This window comes from Lissotriton vulgaris, chromosome 8 (assembly GCF_964263255.1).
Source record: "Lissotriton vulgaris chromosome 8, aLisVul1.2, whole genome shotgun sequence".
In the NCBI taxonomy this organism is placed as follows: Eukaryota; Metazoa; Chordata; class Amphibia; order Caudata; family Salamandridae; genus Lissotriton; species Lissotriton vulgaris.
The window spans coordinates 372,226,307-372,248,459 of NC_141696.1; the positions used below are offsets into that span (position 1 = coordinate 372,226,307).

General features: G+C 42.6%; 1 protein-coding gene across 7 annotated transcripts in view; it reads left to right on the forward strand.

The window, feature by feature from the left end:
* RPGR (retinitis pigmentosa GTPase regulator) overlaps window positions 1-22,153 on the forward strand; it is a 420,762-nt gene that overhangs the window by 172,901 nt on the left and 225,708 nt on the right. For all 7 annotated transcript variants that reach the window (XM_086934147.1, XM_086934148.1, XM_086934149.1 and 4 more), the window contains exons 9-11: window positions 1,834-1,958; window positions 13,394-13,579; window positions 19,165-19,348. In XM_086934147.1, coding sequence (XP_086790273.1) covers window positions 1,834-1,958; window positions 13,394-13,579; window positions 19,165-19,348 — 495 coding nt within the window. The remainder of the gene's footprint in view (window positions 1-1,833; window positions 1,959-13,393; window positions 13,580-19,164; window positions 19,349-22,153) is intronic.

Sequence of the window (22,153 nt, forward strand, 5' to 3'; positions counted from 1 at the left end):
TGCAGTTGCTGATCAGTGCCAAAGTGCAAGTGCTCCATATGTAAATTGTTATTGTGATTGGTTATCCATGATTGGCATATTTGCTTTACCAGTAGGTCCCTGGTAAAGTGCACTAAGTGTGCCAGGGCTGGTAATTCAAATGCTACCAGTGGGCTTTCAGCACTGAGTGTGCCACCCACATGAGTAGCCCTGAAAAGAGGTCTCAGGCCTGCCACTGCAGTGCCTGTGCGCAGTTTGCTAACTGACACTCTGACTTGGCCAGTGACCCACTTGCCAGGTCTTACCCTTCCCTTCTCTTACACATAGGACACCTCTGTGGTAGGCCCAAGGTACCCCCCTGGGCAGGGTGCAGTGTATATAAAAGGTAGGACATGTACTGGTGTGTGTACCATGTCCTGATAGTGAAATACTGCGAATTTCGTTTTTCACTATTGAAAGGCTTTCTTGCCCATAGGACAGAATAGGGAATGCTGTGTAACATGTTTATATGCATATCTACCCATAGGAGTGAGGTAGAAAATTGGAGTCTGGTATCCCTGAGCTCAGAATTTGATAACACATCTTTTAGTAAAGATGGTTTTTAAATTCTGTGTTTGAAAATAGCACTTTTAGAAAGTAGTTGTTTTCTTGTTCAACCTTTCTGTGTGCCTCTGCCTGTTTGTGGATTGACTGTCTGGCTTGAGAGTGACCGGGGCTGGGGTGGCTCCAGGAGTCTGGGTGAGTCAGCACTAGGCTGAATAGACCTATCTGCATTTGGAGTGGTGGGAGGAGTAGCACCTGGGCCTGAATAAGGCTGTGCCTACCTTCCACAATGCTGGCTCCACTTCCTGTGGTGCGTCTGAAGACCCTGGCCCACATTCACAAAGGAAGAAGTTGTGCACGAGCAGAGTGCCCCCAGAACTGCTTTGAACTGGGTCCAGGACCCCTAACACATAGAGAACAAATACTTTTGGGGTATAAAAGTAAGAGCTGAAACCCCTGTAAGTTTAGACTACTTTGTAATCAAGAGGAATCTCTGCCAAAGAAGATCAGCTGGTCTTGCCTAATTTAGATAAAGATATCTACATTTTTATAACAACCTGTGTGGTGTCCATTTGTGGTGTTTCACTGTGTTACTGTGGGTGTTGGTGCAAATACTTTACACATTGCCTTGGGGATAAGTCTGTCTGCTCGTGCCAAGCTACCAAGGGGGCGAGCAGGGGTTATCTACAGTGTGTTTCCCCCTTACCCTGACTAGAAGCATATGTCCCTATTTGGTCAAAGGAACCTACCTCTGCCAACTGGAGCCCCATTTCTAACAAACTCTATCAAATTTTACTGTCCACGTGTTCTCTCAGTTTCAGTGAAACACCAGTTGTGTCATCAAAATGATGGCCTCCCCTGCAAAATTTGATGAGGGGCCCCTGAGTCTCCTATATCTCACAGAAATTCATGAGCCTTGGGCTGAAAGCCCCCCCTCCCTCCTGTGCAATATCAAATCCTTGGTGCCAGGAAGCATTGTGTAGGCATCACGTCACTTTGCAAAAAAAACAACTCCTTTTTTTTACTTCTAGTTGTTCCAGTCATTCAGCTACTGTCTTACAAACTTCACCCTAAATGGGTGCTGCCTAGTCTGTTTCTCTCTGTTGGAGGTTTTGGACCATTTTCAAACTGGTGTTTGGTGAACCACCTTACCAACTTTTGTGGCTTAGATAATATACATGTGCTCTTGTTAAGATATCATTTTGAAAAACATGTCCTCAAAGTGCTTGTTTCTTCAAATTTGTTTAGGCTTTTGTCAAATTGACTTGTTCTAATTCGTATACTAAAAGTTAACGTTTTCTTTTGTTCCAGATCGTGGTCTATTGTACACATTTGGAGATGGGCGACATGGCAAGCTGGGTTTGGGAGAGGAAAATTTCACTAATCAATTCACTCCTACCGTGTGTACCAATTTTGTGAAATTCACAGTCATTTCGGTAAATGGTTTTTTATTCTACTTAGTTTTAAATATGGTTGCATGTAGTATTTGAAATAAGATAGCAGCTACACTTCACTTTTAACAATTTAACTATGCTCAGTATCCATTGTCTCTGTAGCAAAGATAAAAATGTATAATTAGTGTGGCATGATACTGGCCATACCCTATCAATGTCGCTGTGTTTCTTGCATATGAAATATATTTACACCAGTAAATACTGGCTAAAGAGTGAAAAGACCTAATTGATCTTTTCCACATTCACACCTGTTGAGAAAGCTTTTTCTAGACACATGCACAAAACAATTATAATGATTTATTTTGTGTAGATTACACATAATTTACAAGAATAACCATGCAATGTCTATGTGCAAGTGAGTCTTACCTTTGTATAAATATACAAAACTCAAGCATGCTAATATTGGCTGACATTTTCCAAGTGGGCACACTCAAGGGAGGGCCGATGGGTTAAGCCAGAATAGCAACACAAATGAGTGTCACCTAAGTGTGTCCTCCTATGGTTTGAACAATACAGTTCCCACACTTAATGGACCTCACTCAGGTAGTGTAGAAAATTTGACAAAAAAACTCATCTGTCCAGTTTTTAACTTATCGGTGTAGGAAAGGGCCCTGTGTGCAAATAAATAATTTCGGCATAAGTAAAAGTAGTATTCGGTTAGAAATCAAAATTTATGTTGCATACATTGCCCAGTCATAGGGTTAGGAAAGTACATTGATCAATGTCACCAATGCATATGAGTGGCATATCGATACGCATAAATAATACAGCATGCTTACCTTATGTATAAACAGAATAAATTGCACACATACATTTACGTCTTAAATGTTTTTTTTCTTTTTCAAACTCATGTTGACTTTGTTAATATAGCCTACGTTGCTGGACTCAGCATTCTATATCTTTTCTGTATGAAAGGAGACTGCTAACATTGGTCCTTTTTGTGAGCTCGTCTTTGAAACTGGCAATTTGATTTGGTGTTTCCACTAAGACCACCAGCTCCTTGTCAGATTAGCTTTTCGCACCTTCAAATTTGCCCTTGATGTGCAGGTTTTCAAATGTGAAGTAAGGGGACAAGATCCCCTGTTGTGCCATACTACCTCTGTAGGGAATCACTTCTTTTTAGCAGTCCCCACCTCTAGCCTATGGGCCCATTGTATGTTTGTAATGGATAGTCGTAACTTTCCCATCCATGTTCCCTCTGATTTGCCTAGGTAGGACATTCATGTTTTCAGTCCTCGTTTTCTGGAGACTCATTTCTCCTCAATTTCTTTCCTGCTCTAATTTGAAATTGATTGCACTCTGTTCACTTCTCTCAAAATTAGATGTAAATTACCTTGAGATATTAACTGGTCTTTTCCTTATGGAATTCACACCCTCATTACACTTAGTTGCCCTTACTATTTATTTTTTCTTGAAAAAACTTTATTAGTTTTCACAGGCATTATATGGGGGCATTATAGCATCACAATGTTGAGCAATATCATAAGAGTTAGCCAGTTCAGATTGCAATTAACATCACAAGTGTCCCGTATTACAATAATATGAGGGTGTATCCTAGCGGCTCAATAGTGAAGCACATTGCTATTCCCCTGCGGGTATGCACCTCCAGGTAATAAACTCCTTCCCACAACTACCATCCACCTCCAAAACCCCCGTCCCTTCCCCCACCCCCAGGCGTGTCACGTACCTTTAGGAATGTGTATGCAGGCATGATCTGGGTAACACCATAGGGGATCCCAAGCCTACCAGGCTGTAGGGCGTCTTTCTTGGTATCCACGCCCCCGACTCCAATCCGCCCACCACTGTTCATAACTTAGCCTTCTCCCCTACCATTGGGAAAGCTCCCACCCCATCTTCATCCTCATCATTCCTGGGAGATTTAAGTTCTGCAACTAGCCTTTCCCAAGCTCTTGCCGCCTGTAGCGCCCTCTCATTTCCTATTCTTGTAGCCATCTGCAGCCGTACTACGCCCTCACACTCGGCCCATTTAGGGAGCTCTGCTTTCCACCATTCGATCCTGGGAACCTTCATCGCCTTTCAGTTCATGGTGATATTCCGTTTTGCTAAGAGCAGCCCCATATCTAGGAATTTACTCATGATTTTGTTTTTAGACGTGTGTGGGAACCAAGGAAGTATGCAGTATTTTTGCGTCTGTGCTACGTCTCTGTCCGCGGTGGCAGCCAGTATGGTCGTCACGTCATCCAAGTAGGTGTCCAGGAATGGGGAGTCACATACCATGTACTTAAAATCTGCGCCATTTGTGTTGCAGCTCAGGCACGCCACCGTCTGTGTCGGGAAGTACTTATTTAGTTTCGCCGGGGTGAGGTACGCCCTATGTAGGATATAAAAGTGCACTAATTGGAATCTGGTATTTCGGGTACTCTTCCACTCTCTCTCAACTAACTCCCCCCAGGACTTCTCTGGGAGCCCTTCTCTAGGTCAGCCACCCACTTGTGCTTCAGCTCTGTCAGGGGGAGTAATGTTTCCTGCATTAGGCATTATACTGGCACGTTCCCATTTTGAATGTGCCTGCCGCCAGAACTGCGTATTGGCAGCCCATTGACGTTTTAGTTCAGTGAGGCCCTCTCCCCAGTGTTTTTGCATGGCAGTAGTAAGGGCAATGTGCAGAAAAAAGTCTCCCTCAGGCAGGTGAGTTGCCCCTACTATGATGTCCTTGTGCAACTCTGAGTTCTAGAGTCTCCAAAGAAACCCCTCCCCTTTGAGGCAAGCTATTCTTCAATGTATATTCTTCTAGTGTCCTTTCTTGGTGGGCAACAGAGCGGAGGTTAATGTTAATAAAATAGTTGGCATTAAGGATCTCCTCAATTATAGATAATTTTAGGTAACCGAGCTTCATTAGGCATTGTGGGAGTTTAGATCTACTGTTGCCTTCTCAATCACCATTAACTTTCGAATCTTACTGTGGCCCCTTGTTCTGGGTACTAATGGCGCATGCTAGAGCACTGCGGTTGTAGGACTACTTACTAACTGAAAGACACATCAGTTGGGTATGCTTTATCCTATAGTGCACTGGCATTTTCCCTTTTCTTGTGAACGGAAAAGTGGTATTGGGATAATGTAATTCCACTAAGGGGAATATTCTCATAAATGATGGTGATGGGGAATGTGGTATATATACAGCCATGGAGAGGGGGTATGAAGTGTAGTTACATGTAAAACTTTATAGTGCAACCCACGTCTCTCGAGCAGACGGTGGTAAATGGGCAAAGCTGCCAAAGTGTCCATCTTCCTCATTTTTTCATCCCTTTTCCTTTACTCTACTGCTGCCTTCTAGTTGCTTGCTTCAATTTTCCTTGGTTTTCAGAAAAAAAGGGTGTAAAGTAATGAAAAGGGGAGAAGTTTAAGGGATCATTTTAGGCTATGTTTAGGAGTTAGGGTTGGGGTTAGAGAAAGCTAGGGTGTGAAGGATAATGTATGGCGTACGGGGTATGGTACTCAATGTCAATGTCATACATTCACCCTAAAAATGGCTTGGCAGTACGGGCTGGACTGTTCCCATGTGGCACAGGGTCAAGGCTGATTTGCATATGGCCATGTCTGAACTGGGGTGGTGTGGAGTGCAAAAAAACAATGGATTTAGGCCTAGATCTCTGTACTGGGGTGAATGTATGACATTGTTCTGCATTCTGTCCATTAAGTGTTGTTTTTGCATTTGTCACCCCGAGTGGGATGGGTATGCTCAGACGTGAGTCCCATGCTCTCCACACCACTGGAGTCAAGCTATCCTAGCTGAAGACGGCTGATAGCCAGAAACCGGCCCTAGGATACTTTGATTCCGGTCCAGGAAAGACATGGCTTGGCAGTTCAGGCAGGACTGTTCCCATGAGGCACAGGGTCAAGGCTGATTTGCATATGGCCATGTATGAACTGGGGTGGTGTGGAGTGCAATAAAACGATGGATTTAGGCCCAGATCTCTGTACTGGGGTGAATGTATGACATTGTTCTGCATTCTGTCCATCAATTGTTGTTTTAGCATTTGTCACTCCTAGTGGGATAGGTATGCTCAGACGTGAGTCCCATGCTCTCTACACCACTGGAGTCAAGCTATCCTGGCTGAAGACGGCTGATAGCCAGAAACCGGTCCTAGGATGCTTGATTTCGGTCCAGGAAAGACATGGCTTGGCAGTTCGGGCTGGACTGTTCCCATGAGGCACAGGGTCAAGGCTGATTTGCATATGGCCATGTCTGAACTGGGGTGGTGTGGAGTGCAAAAAACGATGGATTTAGGCCCAGATCTCTGTACTGGGTTGAATGTTTGACATTGTTCTGCATTCTGTCCATAAATTGTTTTTGCATTTGTCACCCCGAGTGGGATGAGTATGCTCGGACGTGAGTCCCATGCTCTCTACACCACTGGAGTCAAGCTATCCTGGCTGAAGACGGCTGATGGCCAGAAACCGGACCGAAAATGCTTGATTTCGGTCCAGGAAAGACATGGCTTGGCAGTTCGGGCTGGACTGTTCCCATGAGGCACAGGGTCAAGGCTGATTTGCATATGGCCATGTCTGAACTGGGGTGGTGTGGAGTGCAACAAAACGATGGAATTAGGCCCAGATCTCTGTACTGGGGTGAATGTATGACATTGTTCTGCATTCTGTCCATCAATTGTTGTTTTTGCATTTGTCACCCCGAGTGGGATGGGTATGCTCAGACGTGAGTCCCATGCTCTCCACACCACTGGAGTCAAGCTATCCTGGCTGAAGACGGCTGATAGCCAGAAACCAGTTCTAGGATGCTTGATTCCGGTCCAGGAAAGACATGGCTTGGCAGTTCGGGCTGGATTGTTCCTATGAGCACAGGGTCTAGGCTGATTTGCATATGGCCATGTCTGAACTGGGGTGATGTGGAGTGCAAAAAAACGATGGATTCAGGACCAGATCTCTTTACTGGGGTGAATGTATGACATTGTTCTGCATTCTGTCCATCAATTGTTGTTTTTGCAAGTATATGTTTGAGTCCAGGATCTGGGCGCTCCTGGATATGGCAAACTGCAAAAATAGGTGAAAAAAACCAAACCTTTCGTAGCTTTGTTGATTTTCTCATATGTTCCAACTATGGAAAAGCATGCTGATTTGCTGCCATTGGTCGGTGCCTTTCTAGGGTGGCAATGGTTTGCGAACACTCACTGTTTGGTGGATGGGTAGGTAATTGGGTTTCTCCAAAACATTTTCCCATTTGCCAAAAACACGTCACATGTATGCAAGCACTTTCTGTCATAATAAAGCATGTACAATTTTCTACATAGTGGCAATAATGTAAATGTTGTTCAATGGGGTATTTTAAATAAATCTATGATTGTCATAGACAACATGAGGCAGTAGATCAGAGTGATGCCATAGTTGATGCCCATGTGTACATGCACTTTCACCTAAAATATGCCCTTTATTTTCAGGGCTAGTGGGACAATAGTTTACATTACCAATGCTCTTTTCTTTCTATTCATTAGCCTTTTTTTATTTTGGTCCTCATTGTGAATTTTCAACTATGTCTTCAGGTTAGAGTAATTGCAAGCCAATAGGCACCTTTTCCATGCACAAATATAAATCATATTTTCCTGTGACGTGCACTAAAACTAAAAAGGGGTTTTATACATGTTCTAAGTATACTTTCCTAGTAGCATTGTTCTAAGTACACTTACCTGTTGGGTACTGTTCTACAAAATGAAAACTGGTTTTGCAAGCATATGGCTCGCACTTTTAGTTGGTAAATTTGGCCTGGTTGAGAACCAGGACACCAGTACGCACTACTCAATTTGAATTTAGACGTTAGTACATTTATTTAATTTTCATCAACAAATTAACTTAGATCAGCATAACATTCATATTCATGTTACATTTGTTAATGAATGTTATGCTGATCTAAGTTAATTTGTTGATGAAAATTAAATAAATGTACTAACGTCTAAATTCAAATTGAGTAGTGCGTACTGGTGTCCTGGTTCTCAACCAGGCCAAATTTACCTTATATTCCATAGTTTGCAGGCTACATACCAGCACAGCACACATATCGAACCAACATTCTACTACACTTAGCCAAAAGAGTGCAGTTGCCCTTCCAAATTCATCGCACTTTTAGTTGGCATTATGTTTTTGTTTTGGTGGGAGGGGTATGCTTGCAACAAAATAAGTACCATATAAAAAGTAGAGGGAGTGGGAAGTTTTTTTGGAGGGTCATCTTGTCTTCCTGAGACTAATCATAAATTCAGACAAATAAGAGACATACCTCGAAGGTACATCAGCACTCCCATTTTTAGTTTTTTTAGTCCAAATGTGGAAGCATCCCTTTTTTTAACTTCAAACTCTCATCTACAAATCACTGTGTGGAATGCTTCATTCTCAAGTTCACATCTGGTCATCTAATATCCTCAGATGTGCTCAATCCTTATCCTTTGACAGATGGGTGGGGGGGAGCTTTGGTTTATTTTATGTGGGATCCAGTTTTGTATAATATTAACATAGTCTTCTGGTCCCCTAATACTACTTTTATTTACTTGGGTCCCTTGACTGGGTTAGAAACATACCGCAATGTGAGACCGTAACAAAACTAAATGCCACTCGCCTGAATACTTTCACAGACTTTCTTTGCTGCCCACGCTGGTGACGCAGGATTGCTGGCATATTGGGGGCCCGCGCTGCTGAGAGCGCCATCACCATCTGAGGCTGTCTATCCTTGCACCTGGTCCCCCCCGCCGCCGCTTACTACACCTTTAGCGGCCGCCGAGCTGGGGGACTACAGCGCCCATAGTTCTCTGCAGGGACAGCCCCGCCTACCCACATCCTTCCCCGCGCCCGGAGGCGCACAAAACACCGGTCCTCCCTAGTAGGAGTGGGAGACCGTAACAAAACGAAACGCCACTCGCCTGAATACTTTCACGGACTTTCTTTGCTGCCCACGCTGCTCACGCAGGATTGCTGGCATATTGTGGGCCCGCGCTGCTGAGAGCGCCATCACCATCTGAGGCTGTCTATCCTTGCACCTGGTCCCCCCCCCCCGGCCGCCGCCGCTTACTACACCTTTAGCGGCCTCCAAGCGGGGGGACTACAGCGCCCATATTTCTCTGCAGGGACAGCCCTGCCTACCCACGTCCTTCCCCGCGCCTGGAGGCGCATAAAACACCGGTCCTTCTCCCCGCGTCGCGGGACGCGCGCTGGACTAGCCGGGCGAAGCCCGGGCCAAAGGCGGTCCCGTCTGAGCCCGTCAGAGACTGACTGAGACTGGACTGGGCCACTCTCGTTGTTTCCATTTCTAGTAAGACTCTATTTTATATATGTTAATCAGTTCTTTTTAAATTATGTATAGGATATTTACTATTTAGCCAAAGGAATCTGGGTAAACACTTAGGCATTATAGATATGGCATCAAAAAACAGGAATGGTAATAAGACATCGAATACGGGTGTTGGAGGTGGTCTAGTTGGCACCATAGATGCTTTCTTCACCAAGGCTGTCCCCGCTCTGGAGAAGGAGATAGCCCTAACTGAACGGCGACTATCTCTCGATCCTGTTTTTATGAGGAAATCATCATTAGGGAGAATTGCTACAATACCGTCCCCTGAACAATATTGACCCAGAATGTCCAAATATCAACAACATGAACTTTCAACTATACTTGACATAAGTGGCATTGACGCAAGCCTAGACACCTATATGGCTTATCCAATAGCGGAGCCGGGGCGGCAGCAAAGCCTCTTGCTAACTAGCAGCGAGCCGCCATTACATCGTATCCACTCTGAACCATATTGTCACACTTCGAACATAATGGAAAGGGCGATGCCCTGAATGAGATCCTCTTTATGAATGATTTAGGTTTTGCAAACAAATTATGTGAACCAGAGGTCCCGTTCTCTGCAACTTTTTGTGGTAGAGGGCTTTCGTCTGTAATTGACTATGTTTTGATTTCCTCGTGTTTCAGGGGCTGTGTTGGTAGTTACAGTGTATTGGAGATATCCATAAGCGACCATTTCCCCATTAGGGTGGAAATTGTAGACCCTTGTGTCATCTTTGATAGCACCCCTAGGTTGCAATCAAGAGATATCGCTATCTCTAGGCAGAATGGATACACCTTAAAGTGGTCTAAAATTGTACCTGACGAGTTTCTTTGTAATTTAATTAAGGCCTGTAATACTTGTTTTACCACTTGTCTGGACATGGTATTTAACAATTTTAAAACAATTGTAACATGCATAAAGGAAAGCCTGTGGATCTGCCTGAAAAAACAAAATAATAGCAAAAAGAAGGGATGGTTTGATCCAGAGTGCACAAAGGCACACTCTAAACTTAAACGGGCACTGAACGGGCATTTTAAAGATCAAAAACAGATCGGGGAGCTTCGGATATCTTATGAATTGGCCATCAAGAACAGAAGGGCCAAAATAAAGAAGGAAGCATGGGAGGATTTATTAGGAGCCTCTGAACGGAGGGATATGATAGCATTTTGGCGGGCAGTCAACGCGCCCTATTTTAAGGATGATACCAAGGCGCGGGTTGAGATCGCCATCGCCGAGGATGACGGGGTGAGTCATTTTGAGTCCCTTTATAGCCCTGCAGACCTCCTGAGGGAACCGACTGAGCAGGATGCGCCCAAAGTACCAACTAATATAGTAGGCTTGAACCTCTCTTTTACGTTGGGCGAGGTAACGAAGGGTATTAGTTCGAGTCAGGGTGGCAAGGCACCGGGCCCAGATGGCGTACCGGTAGATGTTTTTAAAAATAACGTAACACTATGGGCACCACTATTAACAAGATTTCTTAATGCAGCTTGCACGGTGGGCCTTCCTAACACTTGGTACGAATCTATTATAGTAACCATCTTTAAAAAGGGCGACAGGGCAAGCTGTAAGTGTTATCGCCCTATTTCCCTGCTCGATTCAACTGTCAAAATAGTTGGTAGGGTTATCCTGGACAGGCTAAAGTCATGGGCAAAGGAGCATAACATCATTAGTGACCAGCAATATGGTTTTAGAGAAGGGGTAGGGACAGTAGACCAAGGATTTAATTTATTCATACTGCTGGAAAAGTATACTAAGGCAAAGGGTGGGAGGTTGTTTCTAACCTTTGTGGACTTGACTTCCGCCTTCAACTGCATTAATCACAGTAAATTATGGTCAATTTTAACACGATTGGAGAAGAGGATAATATTATTTGTTTTTTAAGGGAGCTGTATAATTGGGCCAGGGCAACAATCAGATACGGCTTAAATGGAGAGTGCACCAGAATGTTTAATATTGCGAGGGGAGTGAGACAAGGATGTGTCCTTGCCCCGTTTTTATTCTTAACTTACATCAATGAATTAGAGGACATCCTGTTGAGGGATTGTATAGATATGCCTACGGCATCACAACGTCATATACCAGCACTAATCTATGCTGATGATGCCGTTCTGATGGCAAGAACCCCCGTAGCAATGCAATCCATGATCACTTCTTTTTCCACCTTCATGACCGGTCTGGATCTGAGGGTGAATTGCACCAAAACCTATGCTATGAATTGTGGTGCTAACACAAAACAGGAAAAAAACTATGTTTATTGATTCTAAGCCATTAGATCATATCTCTACCTTTCCTTATTTAGGAATCTTGTTCGACTGTTCAGGTCAGTGGAACACAGCAGTGAAGGGGAGAAACATGTTGTTTGCAAAGTGGCCCTTAAACTTTTTAGTAAAAAGATGGGAAAGAAACCAGTCAACGAGCTCATACACATCTATAAAACTAGTTGTGTAGCAGTGGCAACTTATGGTGCGGGAATTTGGGGCATCTCTAATGTCACTAGTTTGCAGTTGACAGAGAATAGCTTTTTGAGATATCTCCTAACCACGCCTGAGAGTACATCCACCTACAACTGCCACGCTGAACTTGGCATGTTATATATTGAGGATACCATCAGAATCCAGCCGGTTCTTTGATGGCACAGGGTCTGGACCAGTAATGAGTGTCATTTGAACCGTCTCGTACTAGGGGACGCCCTAAAATTGGAGGGTGTTTATCGAATAAAATGGCTGAGTTACATCAAAAGCTTTTGTGGTAATATTAATCACCCCGAATTTTATGATGACCCCGTGTCAATGATGAAAATCCCGAGAAAGGAATTGAAAAGGCTATGTATCATGCATCTTGCGAATTTAAGAGATCAAATTGAGTTGACTAAAAAAACAGTAATGTCTCATCAATTGATTTTAACCTCGCAGGCTATTCAACCATACCTAACCCTGCGGCTGACGGAACATGAAAGGTTTTTGTTGGTACGCTTTAGATTTGGGATCCTTTTTAGAACACTGAGTTTCCCTGCTAGCAATGACTGGTCATATGGTATAAGCAAATGCCCCTGTGATGATATATCCACCCAATCGGATATTCACATTTAATTTTTTGGCAAATTTTATACCGTACCCAGGGAAAGGTGGATCAAGCCAATTTTAAAGTATATGAATCTCAGACAATGCCGCCCTGCCTTTCTGGCAATCCGGAAACTTGAAGATATTTGTACGGTAGCATCTGTCTCTGTATTCCTTAGGAATGTTTTTTATTCAAGGAAATCGATAATGTTTTAAAGTTTGTTCTTTTTAACTGTACTGAGCCTATGCACTTTAATAACCTATATCACGCGGGGAGAGGGTTGCGCGGGGAGGTTCAATTTAATTTAAAAAAATGTAATTCCCTTCGCCTCTAGTCCCTCGTCGCGTCTCCTCTCCTCTCCACACAGGAAGCAGGCAGCTTCCCTCCCCTTAGCCAATCACAACGCTGCAATGGCAGATTTGTGATTGGCTGGGACGCCAACCCCACAGGCATTTACGGGGAGGTCATTTTTACTATGTAGGCTGCATGCAGCCTACATAGAGAAAATGCAGAATGTGCATGGCTGGTTTGGTCGGCCCTGGGGCCGACCAAACAATCAGCTCCAACAACAGTGAGCTAACCACTCCTCCCCTGCCTGGAGTAATACCACCCACCCCCAACCAAACCATGCCTTCTGCTTTCTTGCAGTGCGAGAAGCAGAAATATAAAATGGTATCCATAATACCATTTTTGGTTTCTGCTTCTCACACTGCGAGAAAGCAGTGGGGCGACACTCCTCTGCCCACGTGGAGGAGCCGCCCCTGTACTTTACCTCTCCTATTTGGAATAAGATAATATACTCATTTATTGAAAATGGCTTCCACATGCTTATATGAAATTGAATCTGATCATTTGTGAGTTCCTGTAGGTAACTGGAAGACCTCAGGCTAGATTCTTAGTCTTCAGGATTACTACTTCTATCTGTTAATCCAGCATTATTAAACACATTTACTTTGTCAACCTTACCATTACGGAACAATATTTGTCTTATGATTTATTTCTATGATTTTATCTTCTCTTAAGTGAATGTAAATTGATAAACCGATCATTCTATTGTTCACATAGGTTTCCTGTGGTGGCTGTCACATGCTAGTCTTTGCCATTCCAAGGCTAAAGGGTTCTGAAGAAATTGTACTTGATGACTTGAAAGAAAATTGCTTGCCAGTTCCACACTCTGACCGAGGTGGTGATGCCTCACCAACACCCCAATTACAAAGAACTTTATCAGCCAGGCACAGACGTAGAGAAAGGGTATGTGTATTTGATTTATTTCAAGATGGTTTAAGAATTTTTATATATGATAGTAACATGTAAACTAAAATGTTAGTACTTCATCTATTCATTAATGACCAAATAAGATTTCAACATGTTTAAGCATATATAAAAACACCACCCTAGTCATTGACATTCCTGAACAAAGTTATGACTTCACTAACCCTTTATCTAAGCCTCTCAAATAACCCTCCTATTTCCCCTGTCCCTCCACATTTGTTATGCTGTATAATATATATTCCCTTCTGCAACTTGTGCTTAAGACTTGATGTGTTTTATGTTTTCCATGTAAACCTCGGCTGCAACCCCTTGTATTATAATTGTGGCTTTATTTACCATATGATTTATATTTGTTTCATTGCTTGCTGTGCCTAGAAGTTGGACCTCTGGTATTTGTTAGCGTGTTGCAAATAAAGCAATACAATACAAAAAAGGAAAATTGGATTTACAGCATTTGGCTTTAGGCGGGAACACCTACGCTTTCACTGGTAGACACTTCCTACCTTGAAAAAACACCCCCCCAAATTTAGTGCAAACGATGTCTTTGAGTATTTGTCAAACAATGTGTATTTTGTTCACCTTCCATATAAAAAATATTTAGGCAAGCAGACATTTTTTCCAGCTAGGACTTTTTCTGGCATAAGTGAACAACAGTTACCCTCCTTACCTTAGGGTCTCTATAAATCTCCTTACCATTCAGAAAGTGAATGTGTCTTTTTTTCCTGGCTTTTCAGGTATGGTATGTTATGTTATGTTATCATTATTTATAAAGCGACGCAATTACCTGAAGGTGTCCTGGTGCTAAACCACTAATTCTCTGAGATCAGGTCAGGCTATCCGGGATTAGTGAGTAAAAAGCCAGGTTTTAAGGCCTCTCCGGGAGGTGAGTAGGTCCATGGCATTTCTCAAAGAGGAGGGAAGCTCATTCCAGGCTTGTGTGTGTGTACCATTGAATTTTATGTTTTAGAAAATCAGGTCCTATCCTGTGTAGTGCCTTAAACACCGTACTCAGAGTTTTAAAAAGTACTAGATTCTTGACTGGCAGCAAGTGAAGTTTTTTAAAATCCTTAGAAATAGATGCGTATTTGGGCGTGCCTGTAAACAGCCTCAAGGCTGCTTTCTGTAGCATCTGCAATTCATTTGCAAAGCGTTCCTGAATATTTAAATCCAGGCTAATGCAGTAGTCAAGCTTGGACAGAACGAGGCCTGGTACTACTGTTCGCTGACAAGATATAGGCAGAAAGGGCAGTATTTTCTTAATTATTGTAATTAGAAAATGGATGGAAGAAGACACAGCATTGATTTGGTCCCCAAAATTGAGTTTCTCGTCGATAATGACTCCTAAGTTCTTCACTTTCCTTACAGGAACAGGAGGTGACCCCATGTCTTTAGGCCACCATCTAGGGGTCCAGAAGTTAGCCTCATTACCGAACAAGATGACCTCAGTCTTCTACGAATTTATTTTTAGGCAATTCTGTGACATCCATTTTCCAATTGCTGCCATGCAGTCATGGAACCTGTCTTCAATTCCTAATGTCTGGCCAGGCCGCAAAGCTACCACAATTTGCGTATCGTCAGCGTATAAAGTCAAGCTGAAGCCAAATGATCTGATCAGGGTAGCTAGTGAAATAACATAAACATTAAAAAGAGTGGGACTAAGGGAGGACCCCTGGGGTACTTCTCACTGCAGTGAGAAGGGTTTAGAATTAAAATTACCCAATGCCACCGTCTGAGATCTGTCTGACAGAAAAGATCTAAGAAGGTCATGGGCTTTACCCTGGATACCACAATCAGCCAAACGGTCCATCAGAACCTCATGATGGACCAACTGAGTTGGGTCCAGAGCGTTTGTCCCAATTAGAAACGTACTGAGCTGTAAATTCATATTTTTCTCGACTAATTTTGCTGATAACAGAAGGCGAGATATAGGTTGGAAGTTGTTTGGCTCCCTTGGGTCCAGGTTGGGCTTTTTCATTAGTGGCAATATCGAGGCCGATTTCCAGGGGCTAGGAAAGAGTCCGACTTCAAACATTGTATTAAACAATGAAGTGAGGACTAAAGCCGCAGGCACATGTGCCTGTTTAATTATTGAGACTGGGCAGGGATCATAGGGGGAACCTGATCTGGTGGAGAGAAGAACCTTTTCAGTGTCTGTTGTGGACAGATCCTTGAATTTATTAAAAATCATTGGGAATCAGTAATTGGTTGCCTTCCCTCTGACCGCATCCTGCCTTCCTCAGAATTCGGATGACTGAAGTTTAAGAAGATAGCTTCTACTTTGTTCAGAAAGAACTTGGCAATGTAGTCGCAAAGTTTCTGACTTGCTTCGACTTTTGTCATGGTGGGAGAAACCAGACTTGAGACAGTTTTAAAAATCTCTTTCGTAGAGTTGTTTGCCAGCTTAATTTGTTTTGTGTAGAAGTTTTTCTTTGCTTCAAATAGGAGTTGTTTGTAGATAGACTTTGTCTATATTTCTTTTTCTCCTCTTCCAAATAATTTTTTCTCCCGATTCGCTCAAGAAGCTTACAGGAAAGTTTTTGTCTCCTCAGTTCTTCCAAATACCAGGGGGCTGTGGGATTAGTTCTTCTTGGGCGTATCATTCTAGCTGGAGCTAGTATATTAGAGGCCTACTCTACCCAAGCTGTGTAATAAGTGGCTGCTTCTTCTGGGTCTGTAGGTAACTGACCGATAGATGCCATAAGTACTGCCTGCAAGTCTGTGCTTTTAATAGTGTTCCAGGATCTGTTTTGATTCTGGATCTTAGGGCCTTTCTCTACCATGAGACGGGTATCAAGGAGAATTTCAAATTGAACTCCCAAATGATCCGTCCAAGTCAAAGCAATATGTCCGTAAACTGTAGGTTGGGATGATTTGAAAAAATACTATCTAGAGTGTGTCCTGCCAAGTGTGTGGGGCTCGTCACCTGTTGGATCAGGTCAGCACTCCTCATCAGGTCTGTGAGGGCTACTGTGTCAGAGTCCTCCAATAATTCTAAATGGAAGTTGAAATCCCCTTGGATAGTGAAGGAGTCTGAACCCATCCCCTCTAACAGCAGATTCCCCATGGAAGATGTGATGGTGCGTCTGGGTCCTGGAGGTCTATATACCAAGATGCCCTTAAACGTGTGGTGATTTGATAATTGGAAGCAGAAGGCGAGTGCCTCACAGGCCAAGTTAGAAGCTATATGAAAGGTAGCTTTAATCGTAGGCTGGTATATTATAGCCAACCCCCCCCCTTTTTTTAGAGGCCTACTGAGGAGGTGACAAAGGTAGTCTGGCGGGGTGGCTTTTACAATGTCAGGACCAGAGCTATCATCTGTCCATGTGTCTGATATAAAGGCAATTTGAATATTCTTCCCTTTTATGAGCTAGGCACATTCCACACTGTGCTTCACCAATGACCTGGTGTTCTGTAGAAGGCATTTAAACACTGTAATATTATCAGTAGCCTTTGTTTTCACAACTCCAGCCTTAATATGTTTATTTGGCAGGTTGGTGAGCCTAAGGAGTGTGATGTTACAATTAGGGCATGTGACCAAGCAAGCCCAAAGACTTGAGTCAAACGCGAGACACAAACATCCTGATCTCTTACCAACTGGTCTCAATTTAATGAGTTGTGACCTCGTATATCCCCGGAAGTCCGAGCCTTCTGTATTACAACGGGCAGGGGTGCTGGAGCTGAGCACGGCTGGTGCGCGGACGGGTGCAGACGGGCTTGCCTTTGGCACGCCAGCGGCGCGGTCGCACCATCATCCCAATTTATAGTTTGTATAAGCTGGTCCGCTGACCTAGATTTCCCCTAAGATGGCGTCCCGGCTCCACACGAGTCTCGGGAGAGGCCAGATTCGTCCTCCCGCCAACAATCACCCCCTCAGCGTTCCCCTGGCAAATATCAGCGCGAGTGGAGGCAGGTCAGTAACATACAAAATAACCATAGTGATTTAAAACTAGTGAATTGTTTTTAAAAAACGGCGCAGCGCCAGCCAAGCTCACTGCACAATAAAATTAGCAATAGGAATATCAGCTAAATGAGTTCAGCAACAAAGTAAAGAGAATTCAACAGCAAAGTAAAAAGACTCCCGGCTCAAGTCTCAGGAGTAGTGGGTGTGCGCGGTCGCGCCATCATCCCAATTTATAGTTTGTATAAACTGGTCTGCTGACCTAGATTTCCCCCAAGATGGCGTCCTGGCTCCCCACGAGTCTCGGGAGAGGCCAGATTCGTCCGCCCGCCAACAATCATCCCCTCAGTGTTCCCCGTTCCCCATGCAAATATCAGCACGAGTGGAGGCAGGTCAGTAACATACAAAATAACAATAGTGATTTAAAACTAGTGCATTGTTTTTAAAAAACGCTGCAGCGCCAGACAAGCTCAGTGCACAATAAAATTAGCAGCAGGTATAACGGCAAAAAGAATTCAGCAACAAAGTAAAGAGAATTCAGCAGCAAAGTAAAAAGACTCTCGGCTCAAGCCACAGGAGTAGTGGGTCTGGAAACCATCCAGGATATTTTGCCTTTTACATAGAAAGATGCAAGATGCCTTATGAGATGTTGATTGGCGTGCACGCCGCCTTCAGGTGAAAGAAAACGCTTATATCTTTCCATAGAGCTAGCAGAAGGAAGCAAGGACGTGATATTCGAAATTATGATTAGAATCAATGTTCATTGGTTTTGCTGTTTAAAAAAACAAAAAAACTACCGCTTTGGGCGTTGATTTTATAAAAATGTACAACCTTGTTAAAGTTTGATAGCCAGTTGTCATGTTTGGCAGAACCATTAGTCAACTTCTACAATAGTGACAGGACCTGCCAGTATTAAGAGATGTCTGCAGAAACTACAGAAGTCTCTATATTTGGAGACGGGATTTCCGTCAGGGTGTCTGAATTATTTACCCCATCGCATTGATGGACATTGCTATGTATTTCAAATTCCAAATCAGGCCACTAATCAAGTTGAAATTTATTTCAACACTAAACGTGTAGTGAAAACAGTGATGAACCAATCTGAATTCTGGTGATTCCAGTAGTGAAACACAAGAAAAAGGAAAAAGAGCTGCCTTGTTAGAGGGTCCTGGACAGGCAAACTCTGTGAAAACGTCTTGGAGGATTCTAGCCTACTACGAATTGGAAATTTACTTTGTGTACTGAAGTACTGCTTTGGTTGCCTTCTAGTTCTAGGTCTGTTTCCTAAAAGACAAGCTATCATCAACAATTCACGTTTTATAAGCTGGTCTAACATAACTTTAAAAAATAGCTTTAAACTGTTGTCCTCATAATGAAAAAAACTTTACACTGCAAAACAACCATATGCATTGGATAGCTTTGTCTTGGAATGTTGGCCAGTCATAACCCTGCTATAGTCTCAGGATGCATTCATTGGCCCCATTTGCTCTGCCAGGTAAGAAGTAGCCAATGAAATAAATATATATTATGGTATTTTGCCACAACTGTGGAATAGGTTTTGCCAAGAACTCCCAGACTGGTGTAGTGAATGAGTACCCTTGTTTCTTAGGGTGAAAGGAATGTCTGAATAGATCTGTAGTCGTTTTTTCTTTGCACTCCCTTTTAGGAAATGCCAACTGAACAGGACTCTCAATTGACAAGAACACTACCTGCAATGGGAGCTAATATCCTAAACTCTTCAATGCCAATCACAAGCAAGACCATCCCACCCAGGTTACCCAGCATGAATCATGATTTAGCAAAAGCTAATGCAAGCCATATCCTGGAACCAAAGAGTGACCCTAAAACAGGTAACAATTTGATTCATGTTGGATAATATGCAGACATGATATTTCTACTGTATTTTACTCGCCTGTTTCTATTTCAGTGTACAGGAAAGTCCCCTCACTTAGCTGATAACAGAAAACGTCACTTTAACACACATCTAGATGTCCTATTGATCAATGAAGAATGCCAAAGCAAAGCTGAAGTTACTCATCTCTTTCTTCACTGGCATGATCTTTTTTTAAACCACTTCAGTGCTAAAAACGTTGTCTTTTGGCATTCAGGAGTCACTAAGCTTGCTTCAGGACTCACCTAAGCTTTCATACATTTCTGCCACAAAAGGTATGGTAATCACATTTGTGTCCTAGTTTTCTCATTTGTTGGGGATTTTAAAGCTACCCAGAATTTGTCTCTTCCCTTGGAAGGTACTGAGAACATAGCAAATCGCAAAATTTATAGCGATTTCTACATCTTCCTTATTTGCGATTCGCTAATTGCTAATCGCAAATAAGGAATGACTCCCCATTCATTCCTATGGGCCAAAGGCAAAGGAATGAATGGGGTGTTAATCCTTATTTGCGATTAGCAATTAGCGAATCGCAAATAAGGAAGCGATTTCAAGGGTGCCAGGGTGTCCAAAGGACACCCTGTAGCACCCCTGAAATGGTGATTTACACTGGTGTTGCGCAAGGACATGTGTGTGTGTAACATCCAACTAAAGTGCATTTTTCTAAGTTTTCGCTATTTACCACAAAGTCAGACTTCGCGGTAAATAGCGGCCAAAAATGGCGAATTCGCAATTCTAAAATGGTTCATGAATTGCATTTAAGAAATCTCAAATAGAGAGTCCTTAAATGCAATTCCTCGCAATTTAGCGATTTCAGATTTTGCAATTATTGCATTTGGGATGATGAATCCCAAATGCAATAAAAGCGCTTGCAAAGGGCCAGATTCGCAGAATCTGGCCCTTTGCGAGCCGATTTCACCTTCATGAATATGGCTGTTTTGCCCCCTCTATAAAGCCCTACGAATTGTTTACCTGAAACCGTTGTTTAAAAAATACTCTGTGTTCTCTACTTCAAATGCCATGAAACTGTTATTTTCGCTTGCTAGCCCGGATTTGTGTTTTTTTACTGCAACTTTTATTCTGAAATCGGTTGCTCTAAGGAAGAGTATGGTTTTTTAGCTGTTTTACTGTGTTCCCCATTTATTGACCTTTGTATGTCCTTGAAACATCATATGATGATACGTACTCTTCCTGCGTTATGATATTTGATATTTGTACGATTTTATCTTGTGTACTTTTATGACGTTTTTTTAAAACTGTCGAATAAAGTTTACAAACTGAATATGGCTGTAAGTGCTTTACGTGATAGAGTTTAAAAAATAATCTTTTTCAACACAGTTTTTGCAATTTTATTATTTGTGATTCATATTTTCTATTTTTGTGGTCTCTACCTGTTTTCAGTTGTGAAACTAATGGGTAAACATGGAGAGCTATACATTTCTCAAACGTAGGCAAAATTCGGATTTCAACAAGGGACCACTTGTGTAGATAAATGATTTTCTCAAAGAGACAATAAAAGAGAAATAGGTTACAATATTTTCAAATTGAGTTACTATTGCACTGAAACTGATTCATAAAATTACTAAACCATTACCTTCGTTAGGCTCTTCCGGTCTCTGAGATATCTAAGGTTGGTTGATTCCCATTAACATGCGATATTCGGAGCCATCTGAGTCAAAGACTGAACTGTGGCATATATTGTTGTTTTTTTTCATTGGATTTCAACCATGTTTACAGTAATGGGCTAATATCTAATCAATAAAAATGGCAAGGAAGAATATATGTGTATTTTTTAAATGTGTCCAAGTATTTGAGTTTACGACTCAAGGATATTTGTACCATTCTGAATTTGGGCTTATTCATTTTATCAGGTGAATTTGACAGAGTTTTACAAAGTGTGTTCTTTTGGGCACCCAAAATTGGCTTTCAAGCCAAAAGTGTAGAGATAATCGATAGATAGTAATGAATGCGCTACTATTCTTCAATCCTACGCTTCCCATGATGAAAACAATATCCTCCTTCCATCGGAGGCTTATCACAATATTAAAGGGAAAGGCCCTAAACGCAACATGAAAACATCAAGAATTTACCTTTGAATTTCATCATTTTGGTAATGTGGGTTGCTTCAGTATTACGTTCCTGTGGTTGGTCTGTATCTACAGAAACCTACCAACCCCATATATTTATTTTTTTATTTCAAAATGATTTGATCGTTTTAGAAGAAAGAAGTTACAGCAGGTAAGAGGTAATTAATAAGTGAATAAGTAAATAACAAAAGGGAACAAAGAATAAAACGTAATTTTGGTTCATATTGTCACACGAGTCACTCAGTTACCATATGATTTGTTTCAATACAAACACTACATTGTCGTACATATATTGCAATACATGAGTTATTGTTACGAATAGTTTACTTTACAGTGAGCTCGGCATTGTAGAATACAGTTCCCATCTTGCCATATTGTAATAATAGAACACGGCGTGCAGTGAAATTAATAATGTAGATTATAGTGGGGGCATGGCTTAGCCAGCTGCAAGATAGCCTCACTTTAAGTGGGCTCTGCAGGCCAAACCTGTTATCCCACACAATCCTGCAGACGTCGGAGCGTGCACCTCGCTCCAAGTGATCCTGTACCCGCGCACACCGGTGCATTGACTGCTGCCTTTTTGGCCCTTGGAGCCCACCGCTGCACTGGGTTACCCCCGCTGATAGCAGCCAGGGCCTGCTGTACCTAATCAGCGATGCGTGGCTGGATTCCACGCC